General features: G+C 41.6%; 1 protein-coding gene across 1 annotated transcript in view; it reads left to right on the top strand.

Moving 5' to 3' along the window:
- LOC124552664 (F-box/LRR-repeat protein 4-like) overlaps positions 1–21,402 on the top strand; it is a 105,573-nt gene that overhangs the window by 35,238 nt on the left and 48,933 nt on the right. The window contains exon 5 of the mRNA XM_047126988.1: positions 17,583–17,768. Coding sequence (XP_046982944.1) covers positions 17,583–17,768 — 186 coding nt within the window. The remainder of the gene's footprint in view (positions 1–17,582; positions 17,769–21,402) is intronic.

The raw sequence follows: 21,402 nt of genomic DNA, 5'->3' as shown, positions 1-21,402 counted from the left end.
CAAGTCGTCCGCGAATGCTAAACAAGATATCTCCATGTTGTCTTTGGTTCTACCAAGATGGATTGGTTTCCAGTAGGATTGATTTTTTAATTCTTTTTCCCATTCCTTAATGACTTTATCCAGGACTATATTAAACAGAAGTGGAGATAGCCCGTCACCTTGACGTACTCCAGTTTTTATGAGAAAAGGTTCAGAGATTTCTCCCCTGAATTTAACTTTAGATACAATGTCTGTCAGTGATTCTTTGATAAGCCTTAGTGTTTTGGAGTCAAGTCCAAGTTCCTCTAAAATGTTAAACAAAGATTGCCAGTCAATTGAGTCATAGGCTTTCTTAAAATCTACAAATGTACAAATTATGGGGGCATTTCTAATTGCTTTGTGTTTTAATATTGTCTTTAAATTAAATATTTGTTCTATGCATGAGCGACCGGGGCGGAAGCCTGCTTGATAATCACCAATTTGGCGTTCCAGCTGCTCTTGTGTTCTTTTCAGCAGGCAGGTTGAGAGAATTTTGTAGGTGACTTGTAAAAGTGAGATTCCCCTGTAGTTATTGACATTTGTTCTGTCTCCTTTTTTATGTAACGGGTGAATAAGGGCACATTTCCAATCCTCTGGTAATTTTTCTGTTTCCCATATTTTTGTTATTATTTTTGTGAGCTCTTGCAACGTCTTTGGTCCTAGGTTTTTTAATAGCTCTGCAACAATGCCATCTTTGCCAGATGTTCTATTATTTTTTAAGTTTTTAATGTGACATTTGATTTCTTCCTGTGTTGGTGGTAATGAATCCAGTTGAGCGTTGGCACAGATTTCTTTGGGAAACCTTAAACTAGGTTCTGGGCAATTTAGTAGGTTAGAAAAATATTGAGCCAATACTTGACAGTTTTCCTGGTTTGTTAGGGCTAATTTACCATCTGGTTTTCTGAAACATAAATTTTGAGGGATATATCCTCGTATTTTATCTGCGAAAGTTCTGTAGAAGTCTCTTGTATTATAGTTTTGGAAATTTTCTTCTATGGCATCCAGTTGTGCCTTTGTGTACTTCCTTTTTGCTTGCCTAATAGATTTTGAAACCTGTTTTCTAACCTCATTAAATAAATGTAGACTTTCTTGTGATTTTTTGCTGTTATATTCTTGAAATGCCTTTTTTCTCCTTTCCAATGCATTTTCACAGTCTGAATCCCACCAAGGGTGTTTGAATATCTTTTTCAAGGGAATAGTTTCCTTAGCTATTCACGTGATTTTAGAATGAAATTCTTCCCATGTGTTTGCCTTTTCCTTCTCCCATTCTTCTTTTACTTTAGATTCTTTAATCTTCTTGGTGTCATATTTCTGTATTTCTGTTTTCTTCTGATGACTTCTTCGTGCTGTAAACTTGATTTTAATTCTAGTTAGGTAATGGTCTGAATCAATGTTTGCTCCTCTGCGTACTTGGACGTCGTAAATTTCTTTTTGTACTGGGTATGAAATCGCCACATGATCTATTTGAAACTCGCCAATTTGTTGTATAGGAGATCTCCATGTCTTTTGTTTTCTTGGACATTTTCTTAGAGATGTTGACATTATCTTCAGGCTATTCTGCTTACATAGTTCGACGAGCCTTGTACCATTTTTATTGGTAAATTTATGTGCAGGATATTTGCCTACGGTTTTTTGGTGGATTTTCTCTCTACCATTTTGGGCATTAAAATCGCCGAGTAGAACTTTTGTATCATCTTTTGAAATCTTGGCCATTATATTCTCCAAATTTTCCCAGAACTTTTCTGTTTCTATGGGGTTTTTCTTGTTGTCTCCGTTTGTGGGAGCATGAACATTAACCATTGTGTATGTTTTGTTGGCACATTGTAAGCGCATCGTCATTATCCTATTATTTACGGGAGTAACTTCCTTGATGGAGCTGAGCATGCTCTTATGTATGATAAACGCCATCCCGAGATGGGGGGGCTCCTCTTCCGATTCGTTTATCCGTCTTGCTCTTAAAGATGCGATAGTTGCCATAATCTGATGTTTCTTCATCTGTAAAACGTGTCTCCTGTAAAGCTAGTATTAGTATCTTTTGCTTTTCAAGTTCTGTTGTAAGGTTTAGAAGTTTTCCTGGTTGGATTAATGTATTTATGTTAAAGGTTCCAATGTATGTAGGTGTTTTAAGTGGAAGTTTGCCAGAGAGCTCCGACTTTCTCTGATGTAATCGTGTAAGTCCAGGTTCCCCAGAATCCGAATTCCTGGTTGCCATCTGTTGATGGGTGGATTGGTTACCACCTGGGGTAATGTTGTTATTACTTGCACGAGTCATACTTGCTTGTAATCAAGTTGGTCCAGTGTTTCCACTGGGTGTTTAGAACCAGGGATTGTTAGTTCCTGGCGCATTATGACCAGCCGCACATTGTGTGAACAGACGCTGACCAGGATGCCGATGGTTCCCACTTCAGACGCGTCCTGGATTTGGGTGTTGACAGTGCTTATTGTAATGGCGGCTCTTACTCGCCATGACACAGCAACGTCTTCGGGTTCTGTGGTTTTTGAATGAGTGTGACCCTTGCCAAAAGTCACCCTCCCACACCCTCGTGATGCTGCCGCCTCGGTCCGGGACTGCTTATTTGGGTTTCCCCTTATTCGCAGCTGTCCACCATATCTGATGGATCGTTCGCTATCCGCCACCTGCAATATTATATATATATGTATAATGGAAGGAAACATTTCACGTGGGAAAAATTATATATAAAAACAAAGATGAGGTGACTTACTGAACGAAAGCGCTGGCAGGTCGATAGACACACAAACATACACACAAAATTCAAGCTTTCGCAACAAACTGTTGCCTCATCAGGAAAGAGGGAAGGAGAGGGGAAGACGAAAGGAAGTGGGTTTTAAGGGAGAGGGTAAGGAGTCATTCCAATCCCGGGAGCGGAAAGACTTACCTTAGGGGGAAAAAAGGACAGGTATACACTCGCACACACGCACATATCCATCCACACATACAGACACAAGCAGACATATTTAAAGACAAAGAGTTTGGGCAGAGATGTCAGTCGAGGTAGAAGTGTAGAGGCAAAGAAGTTGTTGAAAGACAGGTGAGGTATGAGTGGCGGCAACTTGAAATTAGCGGAGATTGAGGCCTGGCGGATGACGAGAAGAGAGGGTATACTGAAGGGCAAGTTCCCATCTCCGGAGTTCGGATAGGTTGGTGTTGGTGGGAAGTATCCAGATAACCCGGACGGTGTAACACTGTGCCAAGATGTGCTGGCTGTGCACCAAGGCATGTTTAGCCACAGGGTGATCCTCATTACCAACAAACACTGTCTGCCTGTGTCCATTCATGCGAATGGACAGTTTGTTGCTGGTCATTCCCACATAGAATGCATCACAGTGTAGGCAGGTCAGTTGGTAAATCACGTGGGTGCTTTCACACGTGGCTCTGCCTCTGATCGTGTACACCTTCCGGGTTACAGGACTGGAGTAGGTGGTGGTGGGAGGGTGCATGGGACAGGTTTTGCATCGGGGGCGGTTACAAGGATAGGAGCCAGAGGGTAGGGAAGGTGGTTTGGGGATTTCGTAGGGATGAACTAACAGGTTACGAAGGTTAGGTGGACGGCGGAAAGACACTCTTGGCGGAGTGGGGAGGATTTCATGAAGGATGGATCTCATTTCAGGGCAGGATTTGAGGAAGTCGTATCCCTGCTGGAGAGCCACATTCAGAGTCTGGTCCAGTCCTGGAAAGTATCCTGTCACAAGTGGGGCACTTTTGTGGTTCTTCTGTGGGGGACTCTGGGTTTGAGGGGACGAGGAAGTGGCTCTGGTTATTTGCTTTTGTACCAGGTCGGGAGGGTAGTTGCGGGATGCGAAAGCTGTTTTCAGGTTGTTGGTGTAATGATTCAGGGATTCCGGACTGGAGCAGATTCGTTTGCCACGAAGACCTAGGCTGTAGGGAAGGGACCGTTTGATGTGGAATGGGTGGCAGCTGTCATAATGGAGGTACTGTTGCTTGTTGGTGGGTTTGATGTGGACGGACGTGTGAAGTTGGCCATTGGACAGGTGGAGGTCAACGTCAAGGAAAGTAGCATCGTCGGGAGTATGTGGCTGAGGGACTGCGTCAGCTTTCAGACAACACCACATACAAAGTTTGCCAAGGTAACCCCATTCCCGATGTCCAGGCGGAGCTTCAAGGAATCCTCAGAAACTTAGGCCCCCTGCAAAATCTTTCACCTGACTCCATCAACCTCCTGACCCCACCGACACCCCGCACCCCTACCTTCTACCTTCTTCCTAAAATCCACAAACCCAATCATCCCGGCCGCCCCATTGTAGCTGGTTACCAAGCCCCCACAGAGCGTATCTCTGCCTACGTAGATCAACACCTTCAACCCATTACATGCAGTCTCCCATCCTTCATCAAGGACACCAACCACTTCCTTGAACGCCTGGAATCCTTACCCAATCTGTTACCCCCGGAAACCATCCTTGTAACCATTGATGCCACGTCCTTATACACAAATATTCCGCACGTCCAGGGCCTCGCTGCGATGGAGCATTTCCTTTCACGCCGATCACCTGCCACCCTAATTAAAACCTCTTTCCTCATCACCTTAGCCAGCTTCATCCTGACCCACAACTTCTTCACTTTTGAGGGCCAGACATACCAACAATTAAAGGGAACAGCCATGGGCACCAGGATGGCCCCCTCGTACGCCAACCTATTCATGGGTCGCTTAGAGGAAGCCTTCTTGGTTACCCAAGTCTGCCAACCCAAAGTTTGGTACAGATTTATTGATGACATCTTCATGATCTGGACTCACAGTGAAGAAGAACTCCAGAATTTCCTCTCCAACCTCAACTCCTTTGGTTCCATCAGTTTCACCTGGTATCCAAATCCCATGCTACTTTCCTTGACGTTGACCTCCACCTGTCCAATGGCCAACTTCACACGTCCGTCCACATCAAACCCACCAACAAGCAACAGTACCTCCATTATGACAGCTGCCACCCATTCCACATCAAACGGTCCCTTCCCTACAGCCTAGGTCTTCGTGGCAAACGAATCTGCTCCAGTCCGGAATCCCTGAATCATTACACCAACAACCTGAAAACAGCTTTCGCATCCCGCAACTACCCTCCCGACCTGGTACAAAAGCAAATAACCAGAGCCACTTCCTCGTCCCCTCAAACCCAGAATCCCCCACAGAAGAACCACAAAAGTGCCCCACTTGTGACAGGATACTTTCCAGGACTGGACCAGACTCTGAATGTGGCTCTCCAGCAGGGATACGACTTCCTCAAATCCTGCCCTGAAATGAGATCCATCCTTCATGAAATCCTCCCCACTCCGCCAAGAGTGTCTTTCCGCCGTCCACCTAACCTTCGTAACCTGTTAGTTCATCCCTACGAAATCCCCAAACCACCTTCCCTACCCTCTGGCTCCTATCCTTGTAACCGCCCCCGATGCAAAACCTGTCCCATGCACCCTCCCACCACCACCTACTCCAGTCCTGTAACCCGGAAGGTGTACACGATCAGAGGCAGAGCCACGTGTGAAAGCACCCACGTGATTTACCAACTGACCTGCCTACACTGTGATGCATTCTATGTGGGAATGACCAGCAACAAACTGTCCATTCGCATGAATGGACACAGGCAGACAGTGTTTGTTGGTAATGAGGATCACCCTGTGGCTAAACATGCCTTGGTGCACAGCCAGCACATCTTGGCACAGTGTTACACCGTCCGGGTTATCTGGATACTTCCCACCAACACCAACCTATCCGAACTCCGGAGATGGGAACTTGCCCTTCAGTATATCCTCTCTTCTCGTCATCCGCCAGGCCTCAATCTCCGCTAATTTCAAGTTGCCGCCACTCATACCTCACCTGTCTTTCAACAACTTCTTTGCCTCTACACTTCTACCTCGACTGACATCTCTGCCCAAACTCTTTGTCTTTAAATATGTCTGCTCTTGTCTGTATGTGTGGATGGATATGTGCGTGTGTGCGAGTGTATACCTGTCCTTTTTTCCCCCTAAGGTAAGTCTTTCCGCTCCCAGGATTGGAATGACTCCTTACCCTCTCCCTTAAAACCCACTTCCTTTCGTCTTCCCCTCTCCTTCCCTCTTTCCTGATGAGGCAACAGTTTGTTGCGAAAGCTTGAATTTTGTGTGTATGTTTGTGTTTGTTTGTGTGTCTATCGACCTGCCAGCGCTTTTGTTCGGTAAGTCACCTCATCTTTGTTTTTATATATAATTTTTCCCACGTGGAATGTTTCCTTCCATTATATATATATATATCACACACTTGCACAATGGCCTCGCAAACACGAAGAATAATGTTGCATATGGCACTTTTTGATATTCTATGCAGATACATTAACGTCGAAAAGGAATCCCCAGTGGCCAAAAAACAGAGTGTTACTGCCAACTGATCCTCTGGTGGAATCGCTTCCCGAAAGTTTGTGTTGGTTTTGGACACAAGAGGAACAACAAGAGATAGCAAACCGCGGAAATCCTCCATACTCATCCTAACATAATTTCTAAAATATGCGCTATCCTCTAGCGTTAATTCCAGAACGAGCATTGCGTAAGCTCCATGAGTAGCGCGTTTGCGAAGAAACTCTCTCTGCAACCATCTACGCTTCCTCCACCTTTTTTTCCTATCATTTTCCAAAGGAGCAAGTGTACCAGCACATAAAAAAATGAAATCTTCCAAATCGTCGTCAGAAGCCATCGCACAGTGATACAAATCAGTGTAAACGCACGCTCATACTTGTATGAAATTGATACTTGTCAACTCGTACAAGTCGCGATACATGTCGCAAAGCCGCATATACATGTATCTCATACATGTGTCAATACAAATCGCAGTGTAAACGCACCTTTAGAGGCATAATTTCCTCTCGTCGCACTGTAGCTAAAATTTATCTCGTGGATGTTACACTGCCTCGATGGACAGTGAATCCATTATCCCCAGTGCGGATGAAAATTTCGTTCGACCTGCGGTGCGAATCTAAAATTAGTGAGCTTGGAGGATATGGACGGAGATTGTGCATAGATGGCGCCAGGTGAGAATGTGTGTCATCCGCAGCCCGTGCTGAGATAGCCAGCACATTTGCTGTAAATGCTTTGTCCGGATGCCACTGTGGTGAACAAAACTGCCTAGTAAGCAGCAGATGCAGGTTTTGAGTCCCGGTCCAGCACAAATTTTCACTGATCCCTGCTGATTCCTCACGAAGTCCAGACGAAGCTGATATCAATAGTTACTTTCCTTTCTCCCCTCTCCGCCTTCAGTTTACATAATATTGTATTTTTGTCACTCTCCTTATCTATTACTTGAAAAAAGCAAACTACTGATCCATCTGTACCAGGAGCTATGAAGGCTGTATTAAAAGTTCTCACCCACAGATCACAGCACTACTCACTTGACCCCCCCCCCCCCCCACCCCCTCTCCCCTTTAACATTGGTAGACGCGTTACTAGATGCCACCTAAAGTTACAAGTCTTTCCAGGAAGCAAAGCAGTTGACTTTTGGCAGTGGTTTGAAGCACTTCTGGTGTGTGTGGTGTTGAAAGTGGAGTGATGAACTAATCTAACTACAATCTATCATAAATCTCTCAAACAGGAAACCATGTCCAGAAAGCCCAGGTCACACCTGTCCATAAGAATGATAGTAGAACTGAGCCACAAAACTATGATCCAATATCTTTGACATCGACTCATTGGAGACTCTTAAAACATATTCTGATCTCGAACATAATGAGATATCAAACAGAATGACCACCTCCACGCCGACCAGCACGGATTCCGAAAACATCACTCATATGAAACCCAACTCGCACTTTTCTCACGTGACGTACTGAAAGCTTTGTATCGAGGTGTAACAATACAAGTCAAGATAGATGTAACGGAACTTGAATAGCATATTTGCCTCTATTGGTTACGGTAGAGAGATTGATCTTTCGGTCCTGTCTGTATATTTCTATATAATATTGCACGAATAAAGGCTGGGCGAGTGTAAAGCTATCGTTAAAAACACACGCCGTGCGATTTGTTACAATTTGGTCAGTCATAATAATAATAATAATAATATGTTTTGGATAAAATTAAAATATAACGGCGATGCCTGTTTAGTGTTATTGGAAATAATATGTAGTAAATTAAAGAGTAAGGTAGCCGATCCTATAAGAAGAGGTAAAATTGGGCGTATTGAAGTGTTTTGCTTTATATCGACGAAGCCGATGATACGGCATCATTTTTTTGTTTACTCTTAGAAAAAAACAAATAAAGAAGTGCTAATTGTGCGTTGCGAAAAAAAATATAGGGGCGAGTTTTAAATAACTACGCTATACGATCAGAGTAACAGAAGGACATTTAGTTACACGAAATCGCGGATAGCGAAGTGTGCTCATTAAACTGAGTACACCTACAGGGTGGTCAATTCTGGGATAAATCTATAAGCATCTCACGAGGGACGCAGTATTGAAACAGTTTTTTTTTTTTTTATTATTATATCGCGGAGAGCTGGCTCCAATTTATGAAAAGGAGAAAAATGTTAACTTTTACGCGAACCCTTAATAATAGCGGACCGGAGAGAAAAGTGTGTAGTTGTCTTACGCCTAACAAACATTCGTGGAGGACGGTGACGAAACTAGAAGAGTCAATTGCAAAATACTGTATCATTATCATTGAATGTTGGTGTCGAGCAACCAAAACTGTCCATCAAAGGGTTTCGATGGAACTTCGGAGTTAGGGTTCAGGCACTTGCATATACTCCACATCAGGGTGTGAATGAGTGGTGAATGTGAAATAAAACTGTGAACAAAGTTATGTTAAATAAAACAGAAGAAACAAGACAGTTTGGTCATATCTGTTTTTAATCCATAGACTGTAACATTTCTTACCGTTGTACGAAGCCTTTATAGACGATCTTTATGACAATTTGCTTCGAAGGGATCTCGTTACAAGTTAAGTTTTAAGGACCTGGTCAAGAGGGGGTAGTTCTTAGATCCTAACTACTGCAGCTATTCTGGACTCAGGTGCTACCGTGACCGTTGTGTGTTGTCAATGACTTAAGGTTACCATATCTCATGCTCTAAGATCGACACCCCTTTCCACTTGGTATAACGGGTGCCTCACGGCAAAAACGACAATGTTGACGATGAAGGAAGATACGGTAGAAAGGCAGTCAGGTAGATGCAGTATTTCTTGATTTCCAAAAAGCATTTGAGTCAGTTCCGCACCTACATTTATTGTCAAAAGTACGTTCATGTGGGGTATCGAGTGAAATTTGTGACTGAACTGAGGACTTTTTGGTAGGAAGAACACAGCGTGTTATCTTGGCTGGAGAGTCATCATCAGATGTAGAAGTAACTCCGGGTGTATCGCAGGGAAGTGTGTTGGGACCCTTATATTCACATACTATATTAATGACCATGCGAACAATATTAATAGTAAGATCAGACTTTTTGCAGATGATGCACTGATCTACAACAAAGATTTATCTCAAAGAAGCTGCATGAATATTCAATCAGGTCTTGATAAGATTTCAAAATTGTGCAGAGATTGGCAACTTGAACGAATTTTTCACTCTGCAGACTCGGTTCTGCCAATTTCGCAGGAGAGCTTCTGTGAAGTTTGGAAGGTAGGATGCAAGGTACTGACAGAAGTGAAGCTGTGAGGACGGGTCGTGAGTCGTGCTTGGGTAGCTCAGATGGTAAAGCACTTGCCCGCAAAAGGCAAAGGTCCCAAGTTAAAGTCTTGGTCTGGCACACAGATTTAATCCGCCAGGAAGTTTTGATTGGCAACTTGCTTTAAATGTTCAAAAATGTAAAATTATGCACTTCACAAAATGAAAAAATGTGACTACGATGTCAGTGAGGCAGTGTTGGAATCGGCCAACTCCTACAAATAACTGGATGTAGCACTTTATAGGGATACAAGATGGAATGATCACATAGGTTCAGTATTGGCTAAAGCAGGTTTATTGGTAGAATATTGGGGAAGTGCAATCAGTCTACAAATGAGATTGCTTACAACTCACATGACACATTCTACAATATTGCTCACATTTGTGGGACTCATATGAAATAGGACTAACTTGAGATAATAAACATGTACATAGAAAGGCAGCTCAAATGCTCACAGGTTTGTTTGGCCCATAGGAGAGTGTTACATTGTGCTGAAGAAAATGAACTGGCCGACTCCTGAAGATAGACTTAAACTATCCCAAGAAAAGTCTACTAATGAAGTTTCAAGAGCAGGCCTTAAATGATTATTCTATGAATACACTACAACCTGCTACATTTCTCTTGCATGGGGATCACGGGGACAAGATCAGAATAATTATTGCATGCACAAGGGCATTTCACGCAAGAAAGAAACCCTAATAGCTCGTGCAGTGGGACGTACCCTCTGCCACGCACTTCACGGGTGGATTGTAGAGTATGGATGTAGATGTATATGAAATTCTTCATAACAGAAGGTTTAACACTGACCAAAATTCGTTAGCAGTATTTAAATGTGTAAAGCGGGTCTTCAGCTTCAGAGTCCACCATGAAGAAATGGATGGCTGAGTTTAACCCCTTAACAAACCTTTTTTTTTCCAAGTTGCGCTCCAAAAGATAATATTTTTGTTATTAATGAAAAACATCCTATGATGAATGACATTACAAATAGGTTTATAAACATAACTTTTAAAGCTCAAAATAATGGGTTACCAAATTTTGAAGATCACCAATAATGAATCTTAAACATGCTCTTGCACTGGACTTTTACGATGAAGTCATTTTTTAGTTTCTTTGTAGTTATGGAGTCTGTGTACTTCACAGTGGTTTCCTGAGAACATAAATCTTGGAGGAGCTGGCTGGAGTACAGTGGGAGTATTCATCTGTACCCACTGGTGAGCACCCGTCACTCAACTGACAAAATATCCTCACTTTGTCTCTAGTGAAATAACATCACATCCTTTTTCCCTTTCTCAGTTGCTAAATTCAATGTCAAACTCAAGATCATTATAGCCATACTTTTTTTGAAAACATTGCCTGGATAACAATACAGGAGAGAGTCTGAAAACACACGTCCAAAGCTGCATACAGTAAAGACGATATCTAGTTGCTACCAACTCAAACTAAACACGACAATCAGGCTACAAATTTAGTACCAGATGCACTGTAGTGGTTGTAAACTGAACTATCAGTGCCGAAATGGATATAAGTGGTGGTTTTGTGTTTTCAAAGATCTGTTTTTAAGTTGTCAGAGTATTCTTGGAATTTTAAGTTTCTATTGTAATAATAATAAAAAAGATAACTACAGGTTTTATATTAAGGGGTTAAATGTGGCTGTGAAATCATCAAAGATTGAAAAAGTGCAACAAAGTGCAGGGTAATGATTTTGGAAGATGAAGCTGCTTGAAACTGCTAATGCTCTAGTGATATCAAAGGGATCTGTTGGTCAAATTATGCACCAGGAATTGAACATGAGAGAGCTTTGCACTTGACACATGCCACATTCACTCACTGCAGATCATAAATGCATTCACATACACTTTTCAAAAAGTACGTGGTGCATTTTAAGAAAAACAGAAGTGACTTTTTGTGTTAGTAAGTGACAGTGGATGAAACCTGGATTCACCACTACCCAGCAGAATCTGAACAGCAGTTTGTGTATTGGATAGAAGCTGGTCCTTTGGCTCCATAGAAGGCAAGGATGGTGCCAGGAGTGGGGAAGATCATGGCATTGGTGTTTTGGGATGCAAAAGGAATTTTGTTGTTTGACAATCGTTAAAAAGATAAAAACCATAACTGACGAATTCTGCTCTCAACTTCTAATGGAACTGGACACAAGTATTCGTGAAAACAGACCCAGATTGAAGAAGAAAGAAATAATCTTCCATCAGGACAGTGTGCCTGCCCTTAAAAGTGTCTTGGCAATGAGGAAATTGAGGGATTTGCACCATGAAGTGCTGGAACATCCACCCTATTCCCCAGAATTGGCTCCCTCGGACTTACATTTATTCTCAAAGCTGAACAAATTCCTCACAGGTCAGCATTTGTGTCCATCCATTGTAGCTGTAGGTGGGTACTTTGAACATTTTTGCAGGAACACTACAGGGAGAGAATAATGGCACTGAAACACCACTGGATGAAATGTATTGATATTAGAGGATATTAGGCTGGAAAAAATAAAACTTCTTTGAAAGCATAAATTGTTGTCTTCACCGTCAGACCGAGAACTTTTTAGACCACCATCATTAGGGTGTCCCTTATTTTCCGATTTCAATGTTTGTGAGTGCTTACCCTCCAGTATGGTTTGAATGACTCTAAAACATGCCTAAACAAAATTTTGTAACACTTGAAGTACTGTAAGACTGGACAATGAACCCACATGAGGACCACGATCTTTCACGTTGTTCGCAGGTCTCGTGTTGACATCACCATAACTTATCAGTATGTGTGAGTGCAAAGCAGTCGGTTGCTTATTTGTTACCAATCCTGTCACATGCTCCTCATCTGGGTCACTTCTCCTTAAAAGATTTGAAATTGTATAAAAGGTTAGATTCCTTGATTTCAAAAGCAGCTATAAGTAAATTTAGTCATAATTTGTGGTATTTATCAGAAAAGGTGTCTCTTGTATTGCTCTTGGACAATTAAGTAGATGGTCAAACCAAAATCAAAATGGAAGCCAATCTGGAAAGAGAGTCTCTAGAAATGGGAAATTTTGTTTTTTAGGAGAACTGTATGGGTCATTATAAAGTAACTTTAAAAATTATTTCGAGTACTATTTATTAATTTTTTTTAATTCATTAATTTACGTCTCATAATTCAATCTCATCTTTGCTTCAGAGAAAATAATCAGCCAACTTCGTGTCAGGGAAGAGCAGAGAACCAATCTCCTGATTATGGACACTAGTTTTATTGAAGAACACTCATCAACATGGAAGAACACCTCTTCATATTTAGACACTAAAAGGATAGTGATGAAGTTATAAGCCATTAATGACTAAGCTGAAAGGTGTGTTAAATTAATGCAAGATTTTCACAGTATATTGACCATAGGTGAGGAGCAAAAGAACTTAGTAATGCTTTTTGTTCAAGAGCACCGTAGACTGTATTCGGATTGCAAGAAAGAAGCACCAAAAAGAATATATTTTCAAGAATACTAAATGCATCCTAAAAAGCAAAGAGATATTTATTTTTTTTATGCAGTCATAAATAACTTTTACACTGACTAAAATTAGAAAGCCAGATTCCTAGTATTAAAATTCATTGCTCCAGTCGGCACAGATTAATGTCATCCTATTGAGATGAAATGTTTTTTTGGAGTAAATCTAATGAAGTAGAAAACATTAAAGTGGCAAGTATAAAAGTTTTCATAAATAATTGTTTTGGGGCAAAATAAGAGACACCCTAAACCCTCGTAACTCTGTCGTGCAACTATCTACAGTCAACTTACCATTCAAAGTATGGACTGTCATTATTTCCCAGTGCGAGCAGTAGAAGTGATTGTGGAAAATGCTTTTGTGATTGAAACTGCGTGCCCGACCAAGACTCGAACTCGCAGTATCCTTTCTTTCAGGAGTGCTAGTTCTGCAAGTTTCGCAGGAGAGCTTCTGTAAAGTTTGGAAGGTAGGAGACGAGGTACTGGCAGAAGTAAAACTGTGAGACCGGGCGTGAGTCGTGCTTCGGTAGCTCAGATGGTAGAGCACTTGCCCACGAAAGGCAAAGGTCCCGAGTTCGAGTCTCGGTCGGGCACACAGTTTTAATGTGCCAGGAAGTTTCATATAAGCGCACACTTCGCTGCAGAGTGAAAATCTCATTCTGGCTTTTATGATTATTTGCTGTTTCTGTCATTGCATTTATTTTGATGAGAAGGATAAAGGATTAACAGTGCTGATCTAGAAGGAGACAGAATGTGTAAGCAGAATGTTGAAGTCAAGTAAGTAAGTGGGAAGTGTGCATAGAACAGGAGGAGGAATACTCTGCAAGGTGATGACCGAGCATAAAGGAAGGAACTCGGTGTGTGAGCTAAAAGGTAAAGTTCCTCATTCAGGCCTTCTTTTTTTCCATCAGTGTTCTGACCGGTTTGATGCGTACTGCTACGAATTCCTTTACTGCGCCAATGTTTGCATCTGAGAGTAGCATTTGCATCGAATGTCCCCACTTATTTGCTATACGTATTCCAACCTCTGTCCCCTTCAACAGTTGTTACACTTTACAGCACGCTCTAGTACCATGCAAGTTAACCTCTGATGTCCTGTCACCCTATCTGTTCCAGTGTTTCCCACATATTCCTTTCCTTGCTGACTACAGAGAACCCAGCCTCATTACTTACCGTGTCAGTCCATCTCATTTTCAGCATTCTTCTGTGGCTCCACATCCAAAATGCTTCTGTTCTGATTTTCCCAGTCTGTCTCTTACCACCATACAATGCTGTGCTGCAAACATACATTCTTGGAAATTTCTTTTTCAAATTAAGACCTATGTTTGATACAAGTAGACTTCTGCTGGCCAGAAATACCCTTTTTGCCAGTGTGAGTCTTCTTTTCTGTCCTCCTTGCTCCATCTGTCATGTATTATTTTGCTGCCTAGGTAGCAGAATTTCTTAACTTCATCTACTTCATGATAACCAATTATTAGGTTAAGTTTCTTGCTAAAATTCCCATTTCTGCTGTTTCTCATTACTTTCGTCTTTCTTCAATTTACTCTTAATCCGTACTGAATACTCTTTAGATTGTTCATTTCATTCAACAGATCTTGTACAGGGTGGCGATTCTTCTGGAAAACCTTGAACTCTCAGAGCACTACGTTTTACCTTGACAAATCGAGGAAATTTCAGCAAATGTCATAAAATCTTGGGGCAAATCACAAATTTTAAAATATTTAATAGTTCAAAGTGTGTTAATCACATGAATATTCTTCCATAGAAATTACTTATATTTAAAAATTGCGGTTAGACTACTGCTTATGGCTGGTATGTTGCTCAGCTGAGAGTAAAGAACGGTCATTATTGAGGTATGCTGCCCCCCCCCCCCCCACCGCCCCTCCCCCACCTCTTTCCTACACTCCCTACACTCACCATTAATTTCATTAATTTATCAGGAGGTTCTGGACACCATTTTTCTCCTCACACCTGGAATTCCCAGGGATTTTTAAACATTTTCTCCAAGCCTGAGTAGCCACCCTGCTATAATTCTTCTTCGCTTTCACTGAATGTATCAATGTCATCAGCAAATCTTAAATTGATGGCCTTTCACCTTGAATTTTAATCCCGCTCTTGAACCTTTCTTTTATTTCTGTCATGGCATCTTCACCATATAGACTGAACAGCAGGGGTGAGACACTACGTCCCTGACTTACACCCTTTTTAATCTGTGCTCTTTGTTCTTGGTCTTCCACTCTTATTGTTTCACCTTGGTTCTTGTACATCCAGTACACTAATGAATCAAAACACCTAGTCTACCTGCTTAATAGCTTGTTTGTCCCTCTTCGGAGTGAAATACATCACCGATTCTGTGAATCAGGGGTGTGGCAGTTTGTTGGCAGGTTTGTCGAGGTGTGTGGCATTAGATGCCTAAACACAGGTCATGTAATTTGTGTAAATAATGTGCCACTGATATTTTTTTGTGTACGCTGTGATGGCACCCAATAACCCAGATGGGTTTCATAGGATAGATGTCAGGTGAATTTAGTCTCAGAGATATCAACATGAGTTCACTATCTTGCTCCTGTTGGGAGTTAGTAAGCTCTACACTTTACAGTAACAGAAATTCTTCTACAGAATAGAAGCAGTCAAAGAGAAACTTTCTCAGTTTGTTTTCAAATTTTACTTTGCTGTCTGTTAGACATTTTATATCACTAGGTATGTGATAAAAAATTGTTGTAGCATTGTGCACTCCTTTTTGTGCTAAAGACAACCTTAATGTGGAGTAATGAATGTAATTTTTCCCTCTGGTATTGTAAATATATACATCATTCTTCGTTTTGATTTGTAGTGGATTATTTACAACAAACATCATGAGGGAATAAATGTACTGTGAATCAGTAATCAGAAGGCCCAAGTCCTTAAACAGATGTCTACAAGACGATTGTGGGTGAGCACAACATATTCTTACAGCATGTTTTTGCCCAGTAAAGATTTCATTCCTGTCTTGGATGTCAATTGTGTCCCAGTGGCAGCATACGGGGATATTGAGGACCAGTTACGGCAGTTGACGGCCAGTTTGCCTCGAGAGAGGATGTAACTGCTTCATGAGACCCTTCCCAAATGAAGCATTGCTCGCATCTATGCCAGAGGCGGTGCATTTCTTACAGATTAGGGGGTTCACGTTGTCGAGTTTGACTTGATTTTGTAATCGCTGAAATAACTTCAAATACCCTTGCGAGCTGTGAAGTTTCATTTCATCTTCCCGTCCAGGTGCTGCACTGTTTCTGTCAGACTATGTATTATCTGCAGTCAGAACGTTAAGTAGTTGCTTGCAATTACCTTTTTGATAATTTTACTGAATATGTATTATTTATTCTCGCACATATGTGATGTTGCCCACACTACGGATCTGTGGAAGAAAAAGTGTATGTAATGTAAGCACATCACATTAATGTTGCTTTTTTTTCGTATTCTGGAGCTAGCAGTTATGAAAAGTAGAAAGAGATACGTTTCAATTTTGATTGGCTTTGAATGTGTTCTGGTAGAGCTCAGAATAATTCCCACACATTTTTTAATAGGTGCCCATACAACTGTTAAGGGGGGTGAAACACCCCCTTGAAAAATCAGATCATTCAGAACAATTCTGCATCTTCTCATTATTGTACAGATTTACAGTAATGTTACAGCAGTAATGTATACACAATTTCAAATGTAACATTATTAAATCTGAAAAGTTTACAACATGAAAACAAAAAAATACACCAAATATAAAAAAGAAAACACAAATATAGTGTGTGAAGAACATACATTTATAGTGCACTTATGTGGGAAAGACTCATTAAACAACCCACCATGACAATTGGCATTAAAGCAGACACACATCGGGGAATACCAATTCATCACATATGACTGAATTTTCTATTAATGATGCTATGCGTTTTGCTATTAGTCAGATGTCAACTTGAAAAGCTATACAGCGGGGAGAGGGAATAAAAAAATTGTACAAATCTAGGTGTGCTGTTGTAATGTGCGTTAAAAACCTTAGAACATTTATTTAATTATTCTTATATCCATTGCCATTTCAGTGGCATTGTTTCAGAATATCTGACTCAATTTTTCTCAAGGGGGTATTTCATCCCCATAATGGGTGCATGGGCACACATAAAAAAATATCTGTTATTTTGTTCTCTGCTGTAATATATTCAAAGCTGATTAAAATTGATGTGTATCCCTTGTGAAGGTTTACCTGTTATTTGTTTGAACAGCTCAGCAATGTGATTTTTTTTTATTTAGAGTTCAGTGTATACACTCAAAAATTTGGAACATTCATTCATGGTTGTTTATGTCCATATTAATTGCTTGTATTATTCTATTTCTGTTACAGAACTCAGTATACTGTTTGTAAATTTTCAGTCATTTAATAATTCTGGCAGTTGTGAGTAAGTTGTGTTGCTCTGTTATACAGGAGCATTGTCCCTCTGCTGGTGAAGTGTGCTGACACCCTGGAATACCTGCAGCTGAGTACGTATGACGTTGTAGATGGAGAAGATTTGGAAGCATTCGTGGCACTGGGACGGCTTCACAACCTGCGAGATCTTATCTTCGATATGATACACAAACGGATACCGCACGTAATTCCTGTGCCATTTATGTAAGTTCTCTTTCCATTGTATTGGAAATAAGAGTGAATTCTGTTAGACTGTTTTTGTCAACTGTGTAAAATGTCGTATGCTCTCATGTATGCCTAAGACCAGCCATTAAAACTGCAACAGCAGCAAGTATAGCGAGTAATGGTATTCTGCTTGTTGTGCACATACACTGAGGTGACAAGAGTTGTACGATACCTCCTAATATCGTGTCAGATCTCTTTCCGGCGTAGGGTTGCAACCCGCTGTGACATAGACGACAAGTTGTTGAAAGTCCCCTGCTGAAATATTGAGCCGTGGTGTCCTATCCATCCATAATTGCAAAAGTGTTTCCAGTGCCTCGATTATGTCCTGTAAATGTTCACTGCGATTCGTGTCGGGTGATCTGAGTGGCCAGATCCATTTCTTGAACTGTCCAGGATGTTCTTCAATCCAGCTGCAAACACCTGTGGCCGAGGGATGTGACATAGCTGTTTGGAAACGTGAAGTCCACGAATGCCTGCAAATGGTCTCAGAGTAGCCGAACATAAACATTTCCAGTCAATGATCGGCTCACTTGGACCAGAGGACCCTATCTGTTCCATGTAGACACGGCCCACACCAATTTGGAGCCACTACCAGCCAGCACAGTAAACTCTTGACAAATTAGTTTCACAGCTCTGTAGGGTCTGTACCACACTCGAACCCTAGCATCGTGACTCTGCCAACTGAAATTGGGAGTCATCTGACCGGGCCACAGTTTTCTTGTCGTCTAGGGTCCAACGGGCATGACCACAAACCCAGGAGAGGCGCTGCAGACAGTTTCGGGCTGTTAACAGAGCCACTCGCGTCAGTCGTCTGTTGCAGGAGCCCAGTAACACCAGATTTTGCCGCAGTGTGTGAACAGATATGTTCACTGCGCATCCCACATTGATTTCTGTGGTTATTTTACACAGTATTTCTTGTCTCGTAGCATTGAAAACTCTATGTGAAAGCTGCTGCACTCAGTTGTTGTGTGAAGGCCATCGGCCACTGCGCTGTCTGTAGTCAAAGGTGATTAATGAAATGTGGTATTCTTGGCTTACTTTTGACACTGTATTTCAAAATATTGAATTATCTAACAATTTCCAAAATAGAATGCCCCATACATCTAGCTCCAGCTACCATTCTGCATTCTGTGTCTGTTTGTTAATTCCTGTTAAATGGACCTATGTACATCAGAAACCTTTTCACACGAGTACAAATGACGACTCTGCCAATGCACTGCCCTTCCATATTTTGTGTACACAATACTACCGCCATTTGTACAGGGTGGCGCAGGGGAATGGGAAATTTTGAATGTTACAGTTGGCAGCACTGTAGCGCCGGCAGATGTTCGAAACTTTGCACAATTGATGTGAATGCATTGCCATTTAGTAATCATGGAGAATTGGACTGGTGCGGAACGTGCAGTAGCTGTGAGAGCGTTTTACAAAAATGGTGATAGTGCGACTGCCGCGCAGAGAACATTTCGACAGAATTACCAGCTTGGACGTCACGGACGTGTCCCATCTGCGCATGCGATTACGACGTGGGTGCGTAATTTTGAAGAAACAGGATCTGCCTTGAAAAGGAAACCTCCAGGTGGCATTCCAGCAGTACGTACCCCAGAGAACATTGCAGCTGCTAGAGCTGCAATCGAGAGAAGTCCTCGCCGCTCTGTTCGACAGCATGCATCTTCGCTAGGGATTAAGCGACGAAGCTTACAGAGAATACTACACGAATTAGACTTCGATCCCTATAAGTTGCAGATTGTGCAACACTTACATGAACGAGACCCAGCGTCACATATGGAGTTTAGTAGCCAGATATTGGCTAAAATCAATGAGGACGCGAATTTCCTTGGTAACTTATGGATATCAGACGAAGCCCATTTCCACCTGAACGGATTCGTGAACAAACAGAATTTTCGTTATTGGGCACAGGACAGTCATTGTGAGTTTCACCAGCGACCACTACATAGCGCCAAGGTCACAATATGGTGTGCTGTATCATGTCATGGTGTTATCGGCCCTTATTTTTTTGAACGTGAGGATGGCAGTGCAGCGACAGTAACATCCGCTCGATATGTTGAAATACTTCAAACATTCTTTACACCGAGACTGTACGAGCTTAATCTTAACGTCGAAAATGTGTGCTTTCAGCAGGACGGAGCCACGTCACACACTGCTCGACAATCGATGGCAGCAGTTCGTCAATTGTTTGGAAGACGCATTATTTCACGTAACGGTGACATTGCATGGCCTGCGAGATCCCCTGATCTTAGCGTGTGCGACTTCTTCCTGTGGGGATATCTTAAAGGCAAGGTGGACCGTACACGTCCTGCAACACTCCACGAACTGAAGGAGAACATTGAAAACGAAATCACTGCCATTCCCCAAGATTTGCTACACCGCGCATTCCAGAGTTTTCATAACAGGCTGTTAGAGTGTGAACGCCGAATGGGAGCACATCTTTCCGATGTCATCTTTAAAACGTAAAGAGACACTTTTGGACATTTTGATTGTAAAGACTTACCGAATAATGGCATACTGAATACATTCACTTTCGTTAATAAATTACTAGTTTTATGAATTTATTCATGGAAATGACGTTATTTCGAAATTTCCCGTTTCCCTGCGCCACCCTGTATATGTGCATATTGCTACCCCATGACTTTTGTCCTTCCGGTGTACAGTATGGTAACAACAATACATTAATTAATTTGTAGGCACTTCGTGAGTATACAGAGTGCGAGAATTACTGTATTTACTTGAATCTAAGCCGCACTTTTTTTCCAATTTTTGCTATCCAAAAAACCACCTGCAGCTTATAATCGAGTGCAAAGTAAGCGGAAGTTCCGGAAAATGTTGGTAGGTGCCGCCACAACTGACTTCTGCTGTCGAGTGTATGTAGCACTACACAGGCATGCTTTGCAGGCACAAAGATAAATACTGGCGCCAAAACCTCTGCGTCAGTAAATAAATTAAAAGAAAAGATAAAAGAATGTAAACATTATGCTTGTATTCTTTCGTGTTTGCTGCTATTTCATTTAAATTCTGTCTGCCTAATAAACTACAAAACTAGAGTGAGGCAACAGCAAATGCGGAAGAATATACATATCACGTCATGTTTATATTCGTATTATTCTTATGCTGAGTAGTGATACAGTCAGTAATGAAGCACGGCAACTGACTAGTTTTTTAAATCTAAGATGACTCTAATTTCTGCACAGAATGTAATGTACTAAAGAAGCGTCTGTAAAGATTTTCAAACGAAGAAAAATTTTCGCTGAACTCTCGTTCAGAACACCTTCTATCATACGCAGTCTATTATTTGGTTCTTGTTGATCATTATCAAAGAAAGCAGCAGTGTAAGTAACAACAATAGCAGTCTCTTGCCATTGTTTCACTTATGAGACAATTCCTTTCTTTTTTTATAGTAAGCTGTGGTAGCGCACAGAAAACAAGCCATGCCGCGAGTGGCGACTGGTCATAAACACTCAGTATCAGAATGCGACAAACAATGCATGACACAGTACAATAACGCATTTTCAGCTTAGAGTGACGTAAACACCTATAACAAAGAGGACGGCACTTATCAGGTCAAAGCAAAATAAGCACTCGATTGAAACCTGACGAA

The sequence above is a fragment of the Schistocerca americana genome, chromosome 10 (assembly GCF_021461395.2).
Source record: "Schistocerca americana isolate TAMUIC-IGC-003095 chromosome 10, iqSchAmer2.1, whole genome shotgun sequence".
NCBI lineage: Eukaryota > Metazoa > Arthropoda > Insecta > Orthoptera > Acrididae > Schistocerca > Schistocerca americana.
Note: the sequence above shows the minus strand (reverse complement) of the source record. Positions and strands in the feature narration are given on the sequence as shown.